Source organism: Pleurodeles waltl, chromosome 4_2 (assembly GCF_031143425.1).
Source record: "Pleurodeles waltl isolate 20211129_DDA chromosome 4_2, aPleWal1.hap1.20221129, whole genome shotgun sequence".
NCBI lineage: Eukaryota > Metazoa > Chordata > Amphibia > Caudata > Salamandridae > Pleurodeles > Pleurodeles waltl.
In genome coordinates, this window is record NC_090443.1 from 274,573,448 (window position 1) to 274,595,983 (window position 22,536).

The following is a 22,536-nucleotide window of genomic DNA, read 5'->3' on the forward strand; positions in this document are numbered from 1 at the left end:
TTCAAACCTAATATTCTGCGGCCTGCAGTGAGCTGCAGGAAAAACTTTGGACCCGCTGGACTTATGCTTTTAAAACCCAAGCATTGCAGTGGTAGGGTTAGAGGTTCCAATGAGCTTTAGCTGTGGACATCATATGAGTAGACGTGTAATTCTGGAACAGGTATTTGTGAGGCTTATTCTGTTGATGATGATGATTTTTTGTTAATTAAATAACTAATGCCAGTTGTTTTTGTACCAGCTATGGGGTAGAAAAGGAAGAGTGGGTTATGCACATCTTTGATGTTCTTGTAGAGCACCGTTCTCTTGTTGTTATCTGTAATTTAGTGTAGATGTTGATGCTATATTTGGCTATGCTGCTGTAGAACTTGCTTACTGTGTTGGTTATTTCCATTGTTATAGGTTTCTTGGGGAAATTTCTTGTGCGTCGATACCAATGGTTTGGTTTGAGATTTATGAGGTGCCTTTGTACATAAAGGTTAAGTATGGTGCAGTGACGCGAGGCAGATGTGTATAGGAGGATGTTGGAGTTGTCTCTTTGCGTGACAGGTCATGCACACAGTGCCCACTGTAGGATGTCAATTGCTGCATATTTTTAGGATCTTCTGGTGGTTTGTTTCAGTTTTGGTTAACCTCTCCATAGTGTAGTTTGGTGCACTACACTGAGTAGAATAACATGGTATGTACTATAATCTAGGAAGCAACGATCTAGGCCGGTGAGGTGCAGCAAAGATGATGAGGTGTAGGTTGTTGGACTGCGTCAGTACATATGAGTAGAGATGAGCTGATAAACTCTATTAATCTTTGGATTATGGTATTCATGATGATGAGGGTTGTAAGGTTTTTAAAGGAGGCTACAAATCAAATCCAGACTGCACAGGTTTTTTCACCTATCTGGTTCTTCTCAACCTTGGTAGTCCAGAACAGGGATGTTTAAACAATAGACTGTTTACTACTACTTCTGAACAGATCTCGATTTAGTTGTTAAATATTCTTTGGTATTCATGCCTGGTTTCAGAATAATAATGTAACATTTTGGGAAAAATATACAGCACAAAAGCCCTACACTAGAAGATAAGATGGCAAATATTTCAACCGCAACCATGTACTTCCCCTTCGTACTGATGTAGGCTGGGAAAAAAGAAAGCCAGACACTGATGAATATGATCATGCTGAATGTGATGTACTTGGCTTCATTAAAGCTGTCTGGCAGTTTCCGTGCTAGGAAGGCTGAGATGAAGGTCATGCTTGCCAGAAGTCCTAGGAATATCATCATGGATGAGAACATCACTGGAGACCCTTCGTTGCATTCAATGACCATTGTTCCGTAAATAGCACCACTATGAACCTCTGGGAAAGAGGGGGCAATGCTAACCCAGGTCACTCCAAGAACAGCTTGAACAGCAAAACAGGCCAGAACAATGGAATATGTTGCTTTAACACCCACCCACTTCCTTAACTGGCTGTTTGGTCTGGTGGCACCGAAAGCAACAATAACCGTGACCGTCTTGGCAAGTAGGCAGGAGAGGCAGACTGCAAAAATGACTCCAAAGAGCACATGGCGTAGCATGCAGGTCATCTCTGTGGGCCTTCCAATAAAAATAAGGGCAGAGAGAAAGCAGAGTATGAGGGAACACAGGAAGAGGTAACTGAGAGTTGTGTTGTTAGCTTTAACAACGGGGGTGCCACGGTATACATAGAACACTGCTAGGGTGAGAGCGGTGGCAAGGGTGTAGAAAACAGATAAGAAGGACAAAGTTATGCCAAGAGGGTCTTCATACACCAGGAATTCTATAACTTTTGGAATGCAGCGGTCTCTTTTTCCATTGGATCTTTGGTCATCTGGGCATGTAACACATTCAGAGGCACCTACAAACAAACACATTCCCGATTAAAGAAAGCACCTTGGTTTGCATGCACATGGAGTATTTGTTTTTTTAAAAACATTTTTCTGTTGGATCAGATAATAAAATCCATCAACAAATGCAACTATTATAACAGTAAAATACAAAGTCTTCAGACGCAAAAAAAAAAATCACAATTTGAAAATCAAACAATAAACATAATTATATAAATATCATACCTATAATTCAGAGGCCGTATCGCCCATACATATTTAAGCCTTATAAGCCATGCAACAGGTAGAATCTTAGAAACAGCAAAAACTATATGCATGTCAGTGTTAGTTTTATATATTTTTAATGCATTACTACAAGCTGATATCCCCATAAAATAACATAATGGTACAATCCATTTGGCTCTGCATTTTCAATAAGCGACGCCAAAGAAAAATAGATGTTACTGCGATTCTTCAGTGCAACTGCATACAGAGCACAATTTTTACGTAATAACATGTAACGTCCAAGAAAATGTAAATGCGACTATTAGAAGAACTCTGGGACATATTTATACTCTGTTTTTGCCGAATGTGCGTAAAATGTTTTGAAGCACATTCAGCGCCAACCTTTTCCCATATTTCTACTATGACGCCTGACCCCGCGAACGTCAAAATTCCTCAGTGTGTGTCATTTTTTGGATGCAGGAAACCGCCTTATGTTAATGACATGCAAGGTAGGCGTTCCCATCCAAAAAATGACTCTAAGGCCTGTGCACCTTATTTATACTCCTGCGTCATTTTGAGGCACAGGAGGGGGCAGGCCTTAAAAAACGTCGCCCAGCTTGATGTGCGCCGTTTTTTAACGCCTGGTTGAGGGCAGGCGTTAAGGGACATGTGAGCCCACTTCCATGGTCTCTGACCATGGAAGCAGTCCAGAGGTGCCCTTCCCTGCCCCAGGGACGTCCCCGGCCACCCTTGCCCACCCCTGGAGGACACCCATGGATGAGGGGACCCATCCCAGGTAGGTACAGGTAAGTTGGGGTAAGTATCATTTTTTTTTTTTAAAGTGGCATGGGGGGCCTAACTTGGGCCCCCCTACATGCCACTGTGCCCAATGGCCATGGCCAGGGGACAGAAGTCCCCTGGGCATGGCCATTGGGCAAGGGGGCATGACTCCTGTCTTTGCTAAGAATGGAGTCATTTCAAGGGGGGTTGTGCGTCAAAAAATGGCGCAAGTCTGGTTTGAGCCATGATTTTTGACTCAAACTTGACTTGCACCATTTTTTGATGCACAACCCCCATTTTCCCTTATGCCGGCGCTGCCTGGCTTGAGTCATTTTTTTTTACTCTGACCAGCCCATAGCGCCGCCTAACATCAATCCTTAAATAAGGCACCCGTCTGGTGTGTAGGAATGGCGTTAGCGGGCAGTACTTTTTTTGGCGAAAACAAGTGCCGGCGCTGGTTTGCATCAAAAAGTATAAATATGGGCCTCTGTATCTAACCTTCAAGAAAAGCGATCTTAAAGAGGGTGGAGGCAATTTAACAATACCTTTAAATCCTTTAAATCCTTAACATTTATAAAGCGCGCTACTCACCCGTGCGGGTCTCAAGGCGCTAGAGGAAAGGGGGGGGGGTTACTGCTGCTCGAAAAGCCAGGTTTTTAGGAGTCTCCGGAAAGTGGAGTGGTCCTGGGTGGTCCTGAGGCTTGTGGGGAGGGAGTTCCAGGTCTTGGCCGCCAGGAAGGAAAAAGATCTCCCACCCGCCGTGGAGCGGCGGATGCGAGGGACGGCAGCGAGTGCGAGACCAGAGGAACGGAGGAGGCGGGTGGGGACGTAGAAGCTGAGGCGTCGGGTGACCTCATAATAAAATACCATTTTATGGAGCAGGAAATCTTGTGACTGGCTACCAAGGGAGACAGATGATTCACTTTGGGGAAGATTTAAGAAAAGTGGTGCTGGTTTTCTTGCGCCGCTTAGCGCCCCACTACCGCCACCATGTGTGCGCTGTATTTAAAATACGGCGCACTATGGCACAGGATAGGGGGCAATAGCATCAACATTTGTCACCCTATTGATGTATTGTTCAGGGTACATAGGGGCCATTGTAACCAATTGTGTGCCCCCTTTTAACGCCTGCTCTGAGCAGGCATTAAAAATGTCAGAAAAACTGGCACAAAGAAATCTTTGCGATTTTCCGCCCATTTTTTTGGCCCCCGCCAAACAGGGGAACTCCTCCTTGCATACATTATGCTTGGCACAGGCATAATGTGGCGCAAGGGGTCACAAAGAGGTGCAGTGCATGCATTGTGCCACTTTGGAAATATGGCGCTGTGCTTTTGCCATATATTGCCACATTGGCATAAAGAAAATTAATCTAATGTGGCAATATATGGCTCATGGGGCTCTTAAATCTGCCCCTTTGTTCCTTGAAGCAACTGCAAAACCTTTCATTTACAATAGCTTCTCAGCAGACGAATGGTGGAGGCTGTCAAACCTAGGACTATCAAGCACCTCTTGACTTGGTTCAGCTAGCAAATCCTATGGACCATAGATCGGCATACAACATTGCTCAGTGCATCAATATATGGTACCTGCTGTTCAATACTTCAAATTCAAACCCAATAGAAAATGGACCTCAATTTGCATACTCTGCAATAAGCTTTAGAAAAAGAGCTAATCTTAGTGGAGAGGAGTGTGGAACCTTGCCCCATGTGCAATAACAATGTAATAAAGTTATTCCCCTCAACCCATAACTTTGCAGGTACATATAACCCCATACTTTTGCACCCTAAAGTGACACAGTTATGGCTTGACTTTGTGTATTTCTAAGGCAGGAGAAAGTGTCCTCTAAGCAAACTTAAGTAAAAATGAGGCCCTGTGCTTAATCAGGAGGGAGCTTTTGGTAACATGATCTCCACGAGTTGGAACCAGATATCCTAATTCCAAGGTAATCAAATTCTTTTACCATCTCAGGGATATTCTCTCCCAACCTAATATTCCCTGTGAAGTTCTTCCTTTGGTTAAAGGCCATAAATTCGGTTTTCTGGGCATTGATCTCTAACACATTAGTAACAAAAGATAGAGAAAACCTTTGCACAAGAACTTGTAGACCCTTGGGAGCTTGTAAAATAAGAACGGAGTAATCAGCAAAAATTAATGCTGGAACCTTTTGGTCAGCTAGTGTTGGAGAATCATTGCCACAATGGACCAAAAAGCCACAATAACCATAAATAAAAACAGAAACTGTATGGGAGTCAAGATGTAAACCAGGTGGACTCCTTCGATAATGTTAATTTTATCAGAGAATATGTTATTGGAGACCCATACAACTTGTGCAAAATTGTCTTTTTGGAGATGTATTATTATCGTTAAGAGGTCAAGGGAAAATGCCATGGTGGCCAGTACCTCGTATAATCTAATTCTAGAGAGTATTTGTTTTAGAAATTGCACTACACAAAAGCTTTAAACATTTTGTTAATTTGATTTGAACCACCAGGATTGGCCTTAACCCCTCCTAGATGTGCAAGAGACTGGCTCACTCCCAGCTACAAACATACACCAGAGACATTGCTGGAATTATAACGGCCGTGGTTTATTACATACTCAGTATCATTATATGGTTCATAACACGTCACACAAGTGGTCATACATACGTCCCATGTTGTTTTGACATTCCTATCTGACCGGTTGGGGGTTTCAGTGTATGCTGGAGGTTAGTCTTCCCTTGCTGCCAAGTCCTTTTGGGCAACCCCTAGCTTTGCCCGGGCTGCAAATGCCATACCCGCCTGCCGCTGCTCCCTTGTGTTCGTCCTTGTTACTCTCCTCGTGCCCTTGCCATTAGGCATCCCAAGGGCACTGACAGAGTGACTGTTCCCCCTGATTTGTGCTTTTTTATGGACTGTCTGAGTGTCTCTTCCGCTACGCTGCTCGCAATTCCCCTACTGTGTGCAGCTCCCCTTTCCTGAGAACTAAGAGAATCCGAGTAAATCCAACTCCACTACTATGTTAAGTAAGAACATGTCCTTGCTGCCCCCTGTCAGGTGTACTCTGTTGGCCGTGTGGTACACCGGTATCCTCAAGTTAATGAGCCCATGCCGTATGAATCACCACCCGTTTGACTTGCAAAGCTTGGACATTGAGATATTCCGTTTTCTCCTAGATCAATCTACCACCCCGTGGTCTCTAGCCCACCTCGATTCCGCTCTGCCAATGATCTCAGACCACGTCACATCTGCTGGGCATAACAGTCTTGTCCCCATCGTGAGCCCGAAAGCTATGGCTCCTAGTAGATCTTTGCAGGGCAGGCAGGCCAGATCATTCCCTCCGAAGTATATGACTACCACGTCTGGTCTGTGTGTTTTTGGTCAGCGCACCTTGCAGGGTCAGGAGCAGTTCTTCCCATCTCATGCCTGGGTGGCCCAGCCCCACCACTTATGTACTGTGCTATGCAGCCATAGGCCCTGGTAGTCCCTCCTGGCTTCAGCCCACTGCTTTGCTGTGGATATGTAAGAGTGGCCTACAATCCACACCGTGCAGCATCTTCCATCTGGGCTTGTTGTGGAAACAAATGACACTTAAGAGATCATAGGTTTTATGTAGCTCTTGAAAGCACTGACCCCCTTCACCCTATGCACTTAATGTGCCTTTCGTTCAACCGACGTGCTGCTGCGCTGGATGATGCCCCTATGCAGATTGAGTGGGACCCAAACAATTTTGGGGGAAGGCCTGCTTATTTTTAGGGCCAGCCGCAGGATGGCAATGAATTGGAATTGGCTCAAAAAGGTGCCATCCTCATGCCTGAACAGGGGCAGTCCCTTTGTGAATCCCTGTGCCATGTATGAGCTCAGCGGGCAGACTGGGCAGATGTGCCTGCATCTCGGACAATTCAGCCGAATCACTTTTTCCTTTCCTTCCTGGTCAGTATTTGACCTCCGCAGAAGAATTATCAACTGCCTTTTGCCTACAGTTATATTCTCACCCCCGATAGATGCCTTGTCAGTGTGTCTCCTGGATGGGGCCACGAGCTCGCTCATCATAAAGGCCCTGAAGAATGCTAAAGCGAACGCTGCTGTGAACAGTGTCACTTCTCCCCTACCACGGCACACCTCCAGTAGCGCTACCAGGAGACCTTTAAGTTTGGAGAAATGAATGGGGAGTCTATTATCCCTTGGCTTGGGGTACAATCTTTCCAAGCCCTTCATGGCTGCTCTGCACATGACTGAATTAGCAGGGCCTTACGCCTAGTAGTAGGCTGATGCGCTGAGGTGTGTTTGGGCCCAGGTCTTAGTCTTGCCCGCGGAGTACACCCAAGCTATGGACCTCCTGGTCTGTGACCTCACTCTGCATGTCCACCCCTGTTGCCTACTGGAAAGTGTCCCAGCACTTACGCTATCTATTGCTTTTTTGGGGGTCAGTGCATTATCCACTAACCAGCTCAGGTCTACTCCACTAGTCTCCATAGGTGGCCCAGTATTGATGCCCCATCTGGCTCTGCTTGAGGGGATAGCTTCTTGAATCTCTGCCATTGAAAATTGGACAGGGTGTCACACCCATATTATAGTTTTCTGCCTGGGATGTGCCTCGCCCTGATTGCAATATTTCTCCACTGCTGGCAGCCCACCAGATGCCTCAAAAGGCGTATCACTGCCCGGCATCTCCCTGTCCTGAGGTTGATTGCCCGTACAATCCCTGGTTGTCTGACCCAAGTGGGATTTGCTTATTCGCCACTTGGGTTTCCCACACCATGAACGTGGCTATAATTGGGAAATGTTCCAGGAGTGTGATGTTGCATGTTAACCCTTCTTTATGCCAGCTTTGAGACCAGTGAGCCATGTCCCATGTTATGCCAGTATTGCCCCAAAGTCCTCGCCTACTGCTACGTCTGTAAAAAGTTCCAGTTGATGAGAGGATACCCATGGGTCCCTCCACATCAAGACCCTATTAAAGTTGTCAAGGAACCCTGTCCATTGCTCCAAATCCTGTTTCACCTCTGTGATGTGTTTTGATCAAACCTTTTGTCAGCCCTGTTAGTCTCCTGACAAAGGGCTGGCCTGTGGGGATTATCCTGCTAGCAAAATTTAGTTCCCCCATCAGCTGTCACAGTTCTCTCAGAGTTGTCTTCCTTTTGCAGCCCCATGCCTGGAGGCATTGCTTGAGTTCTGTTACTTTAGTTTGAGGGAGCTGGTCGATGTCTGCCACTGTGTCTAGCTCTATCACCAGGTAAAACAGATTTGTAGTTGGCCCCTTCATATTTGCACTTGACAGTGGCATTCCATGTCCCCTCCTAACCTGTAGAAAGCCTCCAGTTGTGACTCACATTTGGGGTGAGTGCCTTCTTTCTATGAATAGGAAATCACCTAGGTAATGTGTACATTCTCCTTGCGAGACCTGGGATCGGAGCATCCATTCCAAGACATGAATGAAAGCCTCAAAATATGAGCAAAAGATAGGGCACCCCATTGGGAGACACTTGTCAGAGTAGTATGATTCCCCAAGTTTGAAGCGTAGGAGGTAGTAACTATTTGAGTGCACCGTTAATAGCAGAAAGGCTGCTACAATGTCTGCTTTTGCTAGTAGGGCACCTCTCCCAGCTGCTTTTATGAGGTCAATAGCAGCATCCACTGTTGCGTAAGAGACAGAGCAGCTTATCTGCTCCAGCCCATTTTTTAAGGACTCCCCTTTTACCATGCCCTTTCTTGGGCACCGGACCCAGGAAGGAGACCACAATTTTGTCTATAAGTGGCTTGGGGAAGAGGCCCACTACCCTACCTAGCAGAAGTTATTTATCTCTTTTTTGTCTTGCCACCTCTGGGTTGTCCCTGACTGATTTTAGATTCTGGCATAGCTGTTGCTTGATGGGGCTGTGGAATTGTATGGTGAACACTCCTCTGGTAGCAGCTGTCTGTCTTTCTCCCTTGGGTAGATGGCGAGCGCCCTGGTTAGCCTCTTAGTCTCAATGGGGGCTGGGAGGGGTGCTGCTCAGTCCTGTCATTCTTCCCTCTCATTCCCCTCACAAGGGCGGGCATTTCTTGTTGAACCTGTGGTCTCCCACTCTCTGCTTTTAGCAATCCACTGACGGGTGGACCCCTCTGCAACTGCTGCAGCAGTGCCTGAATTTACTGGCCTCCTCCCATTTGCACTCGTCCTTGTCGTACCTCCAGCATGTTGCTGGCCCACTCCTGTGGTGCTTACTCCCTGTAGGATTCTTGGGCTTCACCCGCTTTGAAAATGATCTCTCCGTCCCCCCAGGGGGGGCGAACATTTGGCTCCCGATTGATCACTCCCTTCCTGGCCGCTACCATGTTGTTGGTAAACACCTCAACATCATTTTGGTCCCATTCTGTAACCGGCCAGGTCTGCATTTTTTTTCTAAATCCTTCATCATAATGCAGCCAGGCAGCCCTTTGGTAATTTTGTCGTGCCTTGCGCATCCGCTGTTCGTGTAAATACAGGGCTGCTACGCTGCTTGGGAATTGTTCCACAAATGCACACGCTAATGTTCTGAATGCACATACCCAGTTCTCACTGGTTCTGTCCACCCTAGGCTTGCATCTATCCCTCCTGCCTTCCTCTTTTTTGTCTTGTGTCATCAGATCGAGGCCCGCCTTGTGTACTTCTAATAGGGAGAAAATGTCTATGAACTCTTTACTCCATATCCTCTCTATTACTGTTAAAGGGATGTGGCTTGCTAGGCCTGTCTCTTTTGCCATTACTGGTGGATCACCTGGGGACAGCCTAATGTTTTTGCTGACTAGCTTTTCTTGTTCTGTCGAGCTTGCCTTTACAGGCTCATTCGCCTTTCCTTTGGCGGCCCCAGTGTCACCCTCCTTGCTACCTGTGTCCTGCTCCTGAGCACCTGCTGAGGTATCCTGTGATGAGTCCTTGTTTTTCCTTTTATTCATGTCCCCATGCGCTCTGCTCTCCCCTTCTTTTGGCATATGTTTTTACACTATGGTATTGGGCCCCGCCATCCTCCTTCATGCCTAGGCCATGGGGCCATCTCAGGCCACCAAAAGGGTGTGAAACCCATGTTGTGACTGCTCCCTACCCCTGGCCAAGCCCACCATGGGGAATTTGCCTGATGTGCCTGCATCACCCAGGGGTTCATCCCCCTTGCCGTGAGTTTGCCTTGCTACTCGCAATGGGGTTTTTCCTATCACCTTGTGATTGCATACCTTTCTTCGTTGAATTAATCACCCCCACTTGTGTCCCAAAGTTAGTTGTTGCCCCGCTGGCTCCCCGTGACTTGCCAATTTTGCTGCACGCATTGCTCACCATTTTTGTCTCTCTGCTGCATGCATTTGTGCTCTGCTTCAGCCTCCGTGAAGGCCTCAGGTGACAAGGGTTTGTCAATAGTCGCCCTTCTTTGTCAGTTTAGCTTCCATCTTCGATGCTACTGTTCCAAGCTGCTAGCGTTATAACATACCTGTCCCTTCCTTGGCCTGTCCTGGCTTTGTCACCTTGTGACGTCCTCCACCCCAGCCCTCTGGCACAGTGTTTGACATCGGGCCACCGTTCTGGCTACATGCCCCTTGTTCCTTGGGCCAGGTGAGCACTGTCACTCTCCTGTATGTGCTCCTTGGTGGGTTGCCTAGATTTTGCCTCTTTCCTCCCTTTCTGTTGGCCCTCCTGCTTCAATGGGGCCATGACCTGGGAAATCACTCACTGTTTTCCTTGCCTGCCTACTAGCCACCTTGCTGCTTTTAGCATCCCCTGTAGGTCCTCGTCAAGCTCTGGGGATTAAGTTGCACGTCTTCTAGTTTTAATTTGTCGTTTACATGCTTGCTCCTCTGCAAATGACTCTAAAATGAGCGGGCACTTCCTTTCAAGCCCTCTGCTGGTGCTTGGCTCCCGTCTTGCCTTTTTTGGCCTTCTTGCCCCAGTGACACCCTTCACTACTCGTAAAATAGCATCTTGTTAAGTCTCTGTGTTGCTAAAGTTATGGCTCCTATTTACAGTGCATGGACAAAGGGGTGGTGCATAAAAAGTGAATATCGTGGTGCTTGGAAAATAAAAAACCCCAGTTCACATCGGCTTTGTATATTGCTGTGCGGCCCCTGCCTGCTTCAGGAAAGGGGAAATCTACTGACTCTTGACCAATACTTTGCCAAATAATAACAGGCCCCCAGTCCCTATCGGCCTTGTGTTTGGTGTGCCCCCGCCTGCCTCAGCAAAGAGGGAATCACCTTTATTTTGCTCGGGTATGTGAATAAGAAATGCCTTGCCGGCTCTTCAAGAATGGTTTCGATTATGACTGCAGAAGTCGTGAGGCCCCGTCCTGCCTGGGATGCATCTCCACAGCACTGTTGAAAGGCTACCCTCGCCGTGCTGCTCACCTCTTCCCCTGACGACTCACTGCGGGCATGGTTCCTCCCACAGTACTGCTCACCTCTTCTTCCTGTTGACTCACATCCTGCAAGACTGCTGTCTTCCGGACTCTTCGGGTGCTCGGGGAAGGCTCACTTCCTCTTCTTCTAGTGCTGGGGGGGGGCATAGTTGCATCACTCCCGTGGTCCTCTGCTGCCGAAACCAAGCTTGGATTAGGGTGCTGAGTCTGGTAGAGTTGTGTCACTCCAGTGGTACTCTGATGGCGCGCCCCACACTTCTTTCAGCTCCATGTTCTGCTTCATGCCGCCTCACCCGCCTGAAGATCTACATGCTCCGTGGGCCATTGCAGAGTCACGTCACTGTAGCCAGTGGTCCTCTGTCACCATGGTATCCTGAAGGCAGGTCTCCCAGCAGGTCAGCTTGCAATCAGATTCTTGATCCGCAGTTCTGTGTGCCGCAGTTGTTGTCCCCTTTTTATCTAGGTCCATGGAGTTGCGGATGGCCTATTTGAAAGATGCCGGCCAATCCCGGTTATGCCGCTTCCCAGGTTTTCGCTTCCTGTCTCGCAGGCCCCTACCCCTCAGGGGGCATTTAATCGCGGGCCCATATCGGGTCCAGCTCTACCTCCCCGGCTCGCACACTAAAGTTTTGCTGCCTACAGTGAAAATGCCCGCAATCACTTCATCACCCCTCTTTACCTGTGTACTTGTGCTCTCACACACACATACAAAGAACACAGCATATATTATGCCCTAGAACATTAGCAATAATGTATTTTGTAAAGCTCATGCAGACTTCATAGGTTTGTTATGTATGCAAGTGAACTTACACAGTTAAAGCTACAAAACACAATACTGCTACAGCTATCAATCTATCTATTTAGATATGTATATATATATATATACACATATATATATATATATATATATATATATATATATATATATATATATATATATATAACTATCACCATACAACTTTGACATTTAGTCAATGATGCAGCACTCACAGGATAGTCAGTTCTTCTTTTTAATGTGCAAAATGATACCTCCAACAATCACCAATGCGTTTCAACCTACAAGGTCTTGATCAAGGTGACAAACCAATCCAATTTGAGCTATATATACTGTTTATCACAACATGCCTTTATGTGGCATTCTGGGATATGTAGTTAATAACAATAAAAAGTGAATACAAAAAAGAAAAATTTCCAATTTATAATCAAACCTCTCGTGCAACAACGTCATACTTATATACATATTACTAAAAAGGTAAAATAAAATCAAAAGATAAATAAATCCTGCTTATTACTTGTTCTAGTCACAACCGATATTTTTATATAACCCTCCATCTACAAACAATAAATATACATCCACAGTAATGCTATTCTAATGCCTTGTATCATTCTTTTTACATACCATTTATATTACTTTTGCTCTTTTTAAACAGATTTATTTTTTATTTTTTTTTATTTACATTTGTGGGTCTAATAGCCCATCAGTGTGCATCAAATGGATTTCTCCAATATTGTGGTTAATAACCACCCTCTTCACAACCAATGATGCAATTAATTCTTTATGTGAGAATATCTCTTATTATATTGATATTTGCTATGTATATTTAAAGGTGACAATATAATTCCTCATCACCATTCAACCCAAATGGAGTCTTAGTTTTTAATCTAATGATGTACTTAGATTCTAGCCGTCTCAGTTTCTGAACTCTGTCCCCTACACGATCATGTTTTTTTATTGTTGCAATGCCATAATATCTCATATGTAGCCAAATGATTTTTTAGATGCTTGGTCATGGCATAGTTGTTATCGTCATTCTGTGTTCTGCCCTAATGTGCTCCAAGATACGGTTCTTCAAGTGGCAGATAGTACTGCTTAACTTGTCACCGCAAAGCAGAAAATGCTTGAGATGTTACAGAAATATGAAAAGAATAATGTATGCCTGCCTTTGCACACATATTTACATAGCATAAAATAATGCATGTGTATATCTGTCATGCAATAATGAAACACACATTTATGAATGATGAGTGTGCTTTAGGAAAAGTTGCAGTCCAATATTGTTGGTATGGGAGGGATACATTAGAGAAATGAGAATAGTGATCATATAATTTTTTAGATTTCTGCTCTGAATCGATCTGCCTGATTACGCGATTTATAATAGAAAAAATTACAATAAAAATGTTCACACAACAAAATATGGAAAAACATTTAGATATCACTTGTACATTTAAAAATTACATATGTGGAATTTAAACTCGGAATTATCTCAAATGAGAACATTACTAAAGCAAATGGGAGTTTTATTGGTTAGCACATTTAAAAAGTGAACTTTCGAAGGGACTAAGGAAAAGTTGCTGCTTGTATTTGAGTTGTCTGGAGACAATGGCATTGTGTTAAGGTTCAGGCAAGTGTGAGGGATAGCTATGAATTGCAGCAATATGTGTCTCAATGAAAGCCTTTGGTGTGCTACTCACCCCAGCTAACACCTTCACAATTTCATTCAGAGACAGGTGAGTTCACAAGCGTGTGATAAAGGAGTTTAATTGCAGTAGCAGTTTCTTCATAGGGGCACAGGGGTATTGCCTCCCTGTTTGTTCACCATATTAAAAATGTTTAATAATAAAGATTATTGGGTTTTTAGGTGCAGCGTGCGGCATAACTGGGGCAAAGAACTAGGGCGTAATTTGGTCAATAAAATTGGGGGTGGGAGGTTGTAGTGTCCGCCTGGACACGTTCTAGTGTTCTTCCAGCCACTCGGCTGAGGGATGGCTTTACACACACACCCCACACAGATCCAACACAGGCGTCACAGGTCAGGTGACCCTGTAAAAAAAAAGGGCCGGGCACACATGTCTGTGACCAGTTAACAGAACCCTAACCATGTGTCTGTGTCACCTCATTTTAGTAGCGTGAGGGCCTGGGACCCCTAACACTACAGGGTTGAGCTTCTGATTTTCAGTCAATCAGTCTGGCATGTAATGTTTAAATACATTATACGACAAGCAGTGTGCATGGGAGGGGCCCAGGGGGCAGTGGAAAGTGAGAGGAATATGGATTGGTAGGGGTACTAAGGGAGGGAAAACACAATTTATAAAATTACCAATAACAAAAAACTGAGAGGGAGAGAGAGTGTGTGTGCTTTTGTCTAAATGTATGTAAAAAATAATTGTGAAAAGCAGGGGTGGGACCAGGCTTGAGGTGAGGTCACTGATAACTCATTTGCTGCAGGCACGCATGCACGACTGGAGTGGAGCCTAAGATAAACTCCTTGTGTTCGGTGTTGAGAGCAGGCCCAGGCAGTGAGTGTATTTAAACTTTTACTTTAGTTGGAGTCTTTTTTGAGCTTTAAAAAGTGGAGTTCTTGGTTAAAACTAGGGCTAATGTGCAGTGAAATGTCGAAATTTTGGGAACTTAATTTCATTGCACATTATCAATTATCCGCTCATTGGTGGCTGGTAATTTTAGGAGGGAGGGGGCGAGCAGCACAACTTATCAACATTCAAACATACACCCACGCACCAAACATTCATTTAAAAAAAAAAAAAAAAACACACACACATCCCCCCCCACACCTCTTCAGCCTCGGAGGTCCGAGGAGGGTTGGGACTGCTGTCTTCAGTGAGGGAAGGCAGCAGTTCCAACTTCGTCACAGAGTGGGCTAGGGTCAGTGAGACTGCTGACCCCGCCCCACTCTGTGAAGAGGTGTCACTGATTGACACTCGCCCTGGGAGCTTCAGGGCTTAAACTTGAAGCGCCCAGGTCAAAGTCAATTCGTGACGCTTCCCCTCGCCACTGAGGGGAAGGGCTTGGAGGGGCCTTTGCTGTGCTGAGGAGGTCATGGCCATAGGAGCTGTGACCTCCTCAGCCCAGCAAACTTGGGCTCAGGCAGCTAGGAATCTGGGCAAATCACATATGTCTCACTCCTGGCTGCCTGATCTGAACATGAAGAGTGTCTGTCAGGCTGACCTTTGCTCAGCCTGACAGGCACTCTCCATGCGGGGCCTAAAAGATGGGCTGCGGCTGTATTCCCTTCCGACGGACCTATTTATTGAAGCTTGATTGTCTTGTGTGTTCACCAGACACCTGGTTACTCCTTACTGTCAGTTTATTATTAAATCTTACATTATTTTGGAATTGTGTGTGGCAGCTGCTTTGATGTAATTAAAAGTATGTGTCTGTGGGAAAAGACAGCTCAAACATTGATAGTCACGTAAAAAAAGGTGATGATAAGTGGGTCAAGAGTTCAAGTCCTAGCATGACCTTTAAATCCAAATTACATGTATTTAAATAAATTATTAATTACAGGGAGCAAAGAAAGTTAAAGAAAATGAAAGGCATGCCCGCAGGACAGCTTGACACTAAAGCAACGCGAGCAACAGAAAGTAAAGAGGCATAGTCATACTTCCACCTTCCATGAGCTCTTTTAAAGATTCTATCCACAGATGCAGTGTAAGACCGCAGATTGCACGCACAGTGTATTTCCTGAAAGATGCAGTGTTCAGTAAATAATGTGCACACATTATTTGCTCATGTACAATTCCAAACACCAGATGAGCAAATGATGTGATAAAGGCAGTGTACTGGGGAGCCGAGTATAAATGAGGGAGACTCTTAGTGCCCAGAGCCTGTCCTATTCCCACACAGGTCCTCCGAATCGGCTCATGATGTCTAGACTTCGAGGATGACTTTCCAGTGAATGGAAACATTAATTAATTAATTCATTCATTCAAAGGCAGCTGGGGTTATACCAGTAGCTTCATGGAGAAATCCTCCAATAATGACATTCTGTTAAATATTCTGCAGGCCCAGCACATTTGCCCGTTAGTTCTGTTGTTTTCTCTGTGCACTAATGGATGTCATTGTGCTGAGCACAAAGGTGCTCATTTTATTCATTTCAAACGCAGACCCGCACATCTCTGCAGTGTGCGCCCGGACCTGAGCTCTATACAATGTCAGACATAGATGCTGCAGATTTTGGAGACTTTGTTTCTTTTTTGTCCAGCAGGTAATGTCAATATCTTGAACCACTGTTCATCCCTCCTGTTGGCGTGGGCGTGTCAGCCAGCTTTCAAGCAGTCCAAGAACTGACCCTGGGTGGGACACACAACAAGCAGGCTGATTTTTCAAATAAACACTTATCTCAGTTGTGCAGGGTCCCCCCAAACCATTTCCATTATGTTCTTTTGCAATATTCCAGTGAGAGTTGTGAGTTGTACTCAAAGTTGTCCTTTTACTGTGTACATAATATAGCGCAACAGGTGGGCTGAAATAGTGCAACAGCCACAGCGCATTGAGGGGCATCTGACATGCATATAACCACGTTCACCATTTATTATGCCTTGTTTACATTGTCTCATGCAAATTGGCAATGTCAGAGTTGTGCAGAAAAGGGATCTGTCGACTGAATTAAAAGCTGTTTTTAGATCAATGACATATGTTCGGTGCTGCCACTGATTCTGTGAGGAAGGAGACATTACTTTGCTGTCCAATGTTTACTTTATGGTTGGTTGCTCTCAAAGAGACATGCAGTGCCTTGCAGGGTGTCCTACTACCTTTTAATGTTTATACCTTGTTGTCCCACTGTGTCCAGTCAAACAAATCACAACAGCTTATATTTACTCAGTAGGTTAATTTCTAAAGGTATATCAATAAATAAAGAAATTTGTGAGGTACTTAGAATTGTTTTCTCAAAGTCTGTTATGAAATTATGCGGCTATGCTAAGTAAACAGCTGCCTACATTATTATCATTAGAAATCTCTTTATTGATGTCATAGCTACACTTTCACAATGCTTTGTTAACCTTCTTGCTTTCTCAAATTTGCTTGAAAGTGCACCATTTACCCACTCTTTTTCAAACATTTCTCAGGGTGAGAACCCCTTTGAACACCCCTTATGCCAATCAGGCTCGATCTCTACGCTCACTCGCCACTATGCACTCAGCTTCAACTTTTACACTCCACCACTTTCAAATGTCACCAACCGCCACTGTTTCATTGGATGTAAGGATTTTGCAACCAGTGGCTCAGGCTTTCCCAAGTAAATGTCTCCCTGTAACAGGATAAAGGGTTGGCTACAATACCCTTTCATGTCACTACTGTACTGTTCTGGATATCGTCGGTATCACTGCATTACTAATCAAGACAACGATAAGAAATTGAATTTGTGTCTATAGGACAGGAAGCAAGAAATGGTGCTATCCAAGCTAACCACAGACATATGAGACTGTTTAAGGCAACACTGTAAAGGATGGACCAGATCAAATACTCTGTTATTGCTCTTCATTACTGTAAACCCCCAATGCCTCCCAGGCCCAAATTATCACAAAGACTTGCCTGAAACAATATTGTCTACAAAATCCTGATCAGTGCTTCTATGTTGCCCCATCCAAATACCAACTTCCAAGAGATTCTAATCTTTCTGCAAGGTATACCTCAAGGTGAAAGCTAAATCTGATTCCAGCCTAAAAAAAGGCTTCAAACAACACCCTTCAGATTCAAGCTCCCAGCTCATTCTGACTACAATTTGAAACAACACTAGCCAAAGTTTCCTAAACCCCATCTGAACCTAAAACCAGTCTTAAAACCTTATGTAATTCAACCTCTGAAACACGCAGTATGACAAAAGGCAGGCAGGCCTCGAATATACGGGAACTGACATTTGAATGAGGATACCATATTCTTACACTTACCAAGACCTAATTAAAAGAGATTCATGCACCATTTTTGAAAAGGCTATACTTCCAGGATACAGTAATGTACACAAGGGTAGAGAAACGAGGAGTCTGGTTTAGAGTTTAGCAGGTGGGTAGTCCAACACAAATGAGATGGATATCCTGTCCACCTTATTGCAAGTGGCATAGGATATAATGCACTTGTAATAAGGCAAACAGGATTTCTGTCATATTTATAACAGGGTTTGCCATCTACCAAACTCTATATCAGGCCATTAGGGTGGTGGGAAGATAGGAGCATTACAGCTGTATTTCAAAACATTGTTTCAAAAATATTGTGCTACGATAATTAATATTGTGTGTAAATTATCAAAGATATCGAGGACCAAAATATAGAGAATATACAATCACACAGAGTATAGATGTATTACTCTTATATTTATACACACACACACTCACACACACACATTCATTAAAAAAAACAAAGGTTACAGGGACATTATAGTTAGGAACGGAATCTATGTGCACAAAACCATAGAAATCCAGTTATAGTTATACTACAGTTATAGTTGGAGTTATTTCAAGTAACTACAACTTGTGCCATAAGGTAACTATAACTCAGGCTTCAAGACTAAAATATTGAAGAACACCTCAGGAGACCTGGTCTACAAATTTGGGAATCCCTTGGTTATGATCTAAACTCAATTACCTTCAATTTAGGATACTCTTTAAAACTGAAATTTTCAGTTTACAGTTTGACAAAAGCCATCTAGAAACGTATATAATATTCGGCATTAGTGAAAGAAGAAAGGCAGATTTAGGACTTCCATTGCATCCTTTTATGTGTCCTTGTCAGGCCGTTTTGGGCTGGCCAAACATACATGCACACTGTCCTCTCTCGAACCTGGCAACACGGGCACTGCGTTGGTGGTTTGGAGACAGCAGGCTAAGACTTCCACTCTGCCTCAGAGTGCCCTGGCTGGGCACTTCGTCTAATCCTCATGCTGCTTTCATGCTGCCAGCAGCATAAAAGCAGTGTGAGGATTGGATGCAGCAGGGCAGGCTTGGAGCCTGAGCCTGCTGTCAAGGAGTGGATCGAAGCTGTGAGGCTCGGTGCCAAAAGTACATATTTTTTTTTTTTGTCATCGTGCCTCCCCATGTCTGCGCTGCCCCGCCCCTGTTCCTTCCCGTGAGCACTGTCTGAACACATAAAAGGCAATATCAGTTTGGATTTCGTAATTCTCTCATCTTTTTCATTCCTTCCAGCTGAGTATGTCCTTGAAACTTTGCTATCATCAGGCTCTCCTCAGGACCCCTGCCCACCCAAGATTTACGCAGCTGGCTTTCAATGTTTTAGCCAATCAATTGACGATCATCTACAACAAGATGATCAGTCAAGGCTACTTTCCAAAGACTTTGAAAGTAGCATCTGTTCTTCCTCTACTTAATCTTAAAAAACTAAGGCCCTCATTACAACCCTGGCGGTAAATACCGCTTACCGCCGTGCTGACGGCCGCCAACATAACGTGGCCGCGGTGGAAATCCGCTACAGGTATTATGACCCACATCTCGTAAACCGCCACAATACAGACACCCACACAAGTCCGCCACACCAAAGGTCAGTGATAAACTGGCAATAGCAAAACCTATACCGTCATGTCAACAGGAATACGCCCACACTATCACGACCCATGAATCAACGCAGCGGTCTTTCAACTGTGGTAATCCATTGTCGGTACACACGGCCGCGCTCAAAATACACACACATTTACAAAACACAACCACGTTGGACAACTCCAAATACACACACCTTATACACATACACACACCACGCCCACACAGTCACACCACTATAAAACACACACCCAAATTACCCACAGCCCCTTACAACGAAATTTTTTGAAAAAGCAGAGAGAGAGAGAATAGCAAGCACAACACCAGCATCCACAGGCACACAACACCATCACTCATACAACATCCACGCACCTCAAAGAACACATCCCAACACAACACATCACACAGCACAACCAACATCACCTCACATATCACCCACACCACATTATGGCACCTCAAAGACACCTCAGGTTTTCTGAGGAGGAGCTCAGGGTCATGGTGGAGGAAATCATCCGGGTAGAGCCAAAGCTATTCGGATCACAGGTGCAGCAGACATCCACTGCAAGGAAGATGGAGCTATGGCGGAGAATTGTCAACAGGGTCAATGCAGTGGGACAGCACCCCAGAACCCGGGATGACATCAGGAAGAGGTGGAACAACCTACATGGGAAGGTGCGTTACGTGGTATCCAGACACCAGGTAGCCGTACAGAGGACTGGCAGTGGACCCCCACCTCCTCCCCCACAACTAACAACATGAGAGGAGCAAGTCTTGGCGATCATGCATCCTGAGGGCCTCGCAGGAGTAGCAGGAGGACTGGACTCTGGTAAGGCAAATCTTTACTACTATATCACCCTCACCCTAACTGCATGCCAGCACAAACTCCTACCCCTACCCTCACACCCATCTCCCCAACACCTCACAGATACCCCACTAGCACAACCCACACATCCCAATACCAAGCCCTGCATGCAACACCAATACATGGGCACCCATTACAGACCTGCATGGACACCCATCACCAAAGCATGTCCAGTAGAGAGACTCACCCAGGCCACATAATCACCACTCACACAAGGGCCAAAGCAATATTGCAAGCACAGGAGTAGAGGGAAACTCACACATTGCACAGGATGCCACACACAGATACAATAACTATTCATTTACACCCCAACAGGACCCCTACCCAACGTCACCAGACAGGAGGTGCCAGCCATAACCAGTCCCCCCACAGAAGAGGCCCACAGTGACAACAGCAGCTCTGCATGCCTGGATCAAGATGACCAGCCCGTCCCATCAGGCCCACCACTGAACCTCCCCCCTCAGGAAACACCACCACAGCACCCACCCGGCGGGCCCATGCCACTGTCCCCAGGACACGCCAATCAGCAGTGTGTCCACCACTACAGGGACCCCAGGCAGCCCCATGAACCCAAGACAATCAGGGACCTGGGGTCAGTGGGCACAAGGTTCAGGGGACAGAGGCACATGACAACAGGGAAACTGGGAGGACTGCTGTGCAACAGTGGGAGGAAAGGCCTTTGGAACCCACTCTCCATGAGGCACTCTCCAACATCATGAGAGCATACCATCTTTCCCAGGAGACCATGGGCATGGTACTGGCCAAGTTTCAGGAGACCCAGCGGCTGCAGGAGGAACAGTACCTGGGGATCAGGGAGGTCTTGAAGTCCATTAACACCACCCTGTTCACCATTGCAGGGATGCTGGCAGACATGGCCAACACCATGAGGGAGACACTGGCACACCACTGGGCCCCTGACACCAGCCCGAATGATGAACAGCCCTCCACGTCCCCCGGCACTAGTGGACAGGAGGTCCCGCCAAAGGACCAACAGGCCACCAGCACCCCACCCTCGGCAGAAGGAGAACCACCCCGCAAACGGTGCCTGCGATCCAGGCACAAGACAGAGAACCTTGCCAAGACCCCAGCCAGGAAATGAGACTCTCCTGATTGTTAGCCTTCAAGTCCCACTATGTCACCCTGACCACCTTGAACTGCCATTGCTCCACTTCCTATGTCCCCTTGGACAATGCACCAGTGATACAAAGAGACTGGACTCCCATGGACATTCCTCCACCATCACCCCAGCCCATTGCACTTACCCCTCCACTGATTAGCACTTCAATAAACACTCTTGAGTCACAAAACAATCTGGAGTCAGTCTGTACTTTCACAATTGTGTTATTACAACCTCTATAACAAATATCAATGTCAATGTTCATTTGCACATACCAAAGTCAGACATTTGTTGGGCAGCAGTAAACATAGCAGAAGGCAGAATGTGGTACCGAGATCTGTGAAAAGGAGAGGCAAAGTGAACTGTCAGGGTCCATACACAGAGGTAAAAAGGCAGAATCATGCAATGTCCTACAGTAGTCTGATATGAGAGGAGCAGTGCCAGTCTCTTATCTGTGTCTCACTGGAAGTATTGCATGATGATGTTGTTTCGGTTGTCAATATCTTCTTCTTCTGCCTCCTCTTCTTCACTGTCCACAGGCTCCACAGCTGCCACAAGACCAACATCAGGCCAATCGTCCTGCAGAAAAGGCACCTGGCATCGCAATGCCAGGTTGTGCAACATACAGCATGCCACGATGATCTGGCATACCTTCTTCGGTGAGTAGTATAGGGAGCCACCTGTCAGATGGAGGCACCAGAACTTGGCCTTCAGGAGGCCGAAGGTCCTTTCAATGATCCTCCTTGTACTCCAATGTGCCTCATTGAAGCGTTCCTCTGCCCTTGTCCTGGGATTCCTCACTGGGGTCAGTAGCCATGACAAGTTGGGGTAACCAGAGTCACCTGCAAATATTGAGGGTTATCTGTTAGACATACACAAACCCTTAGGGACTCTCCCATACCCAGACACCTATTCAAACTGTGTGGGGACCTTGGGCTCACCTATTAGCCACACACGGTGCCTCTGGAGTTGGCCCATCACATAAGGGATGCTGCTATTCCTCAAAAAGTAAGCGTCATGCACTGAGCCAGGTTAGTTGGCATTCACATGGGAGATGTACTGGTCTGCCAAACACACCATCTGCACATTCATGG

At 45.7% G+C, this 22,536-nt stretch overlaps 1 protein-coding gene across 1 annotated transcript in view; it reads right to left on the reverse strand.

The window, feature by feature from the left end:
• Positions 1-952: 952 nt before the first annotated feature.
• The window catches only part of LOC138293845 (extracellular calcium-sensing receptor-like), a 224,843-nt gene continuing 203,259 nt past the window's right edge, over positions 953-22,536 (reverse strand). Inside the window, exon 5 of the mRNA XM_069233155.1 lies at positions 953-1,866. Within this exon, the coding sequence (XP_069089256.1) occupies positions 953-1,866 (914 nt within the window). The remainder of the gene's footprint in view (positions 1,867-22,536) is intronic.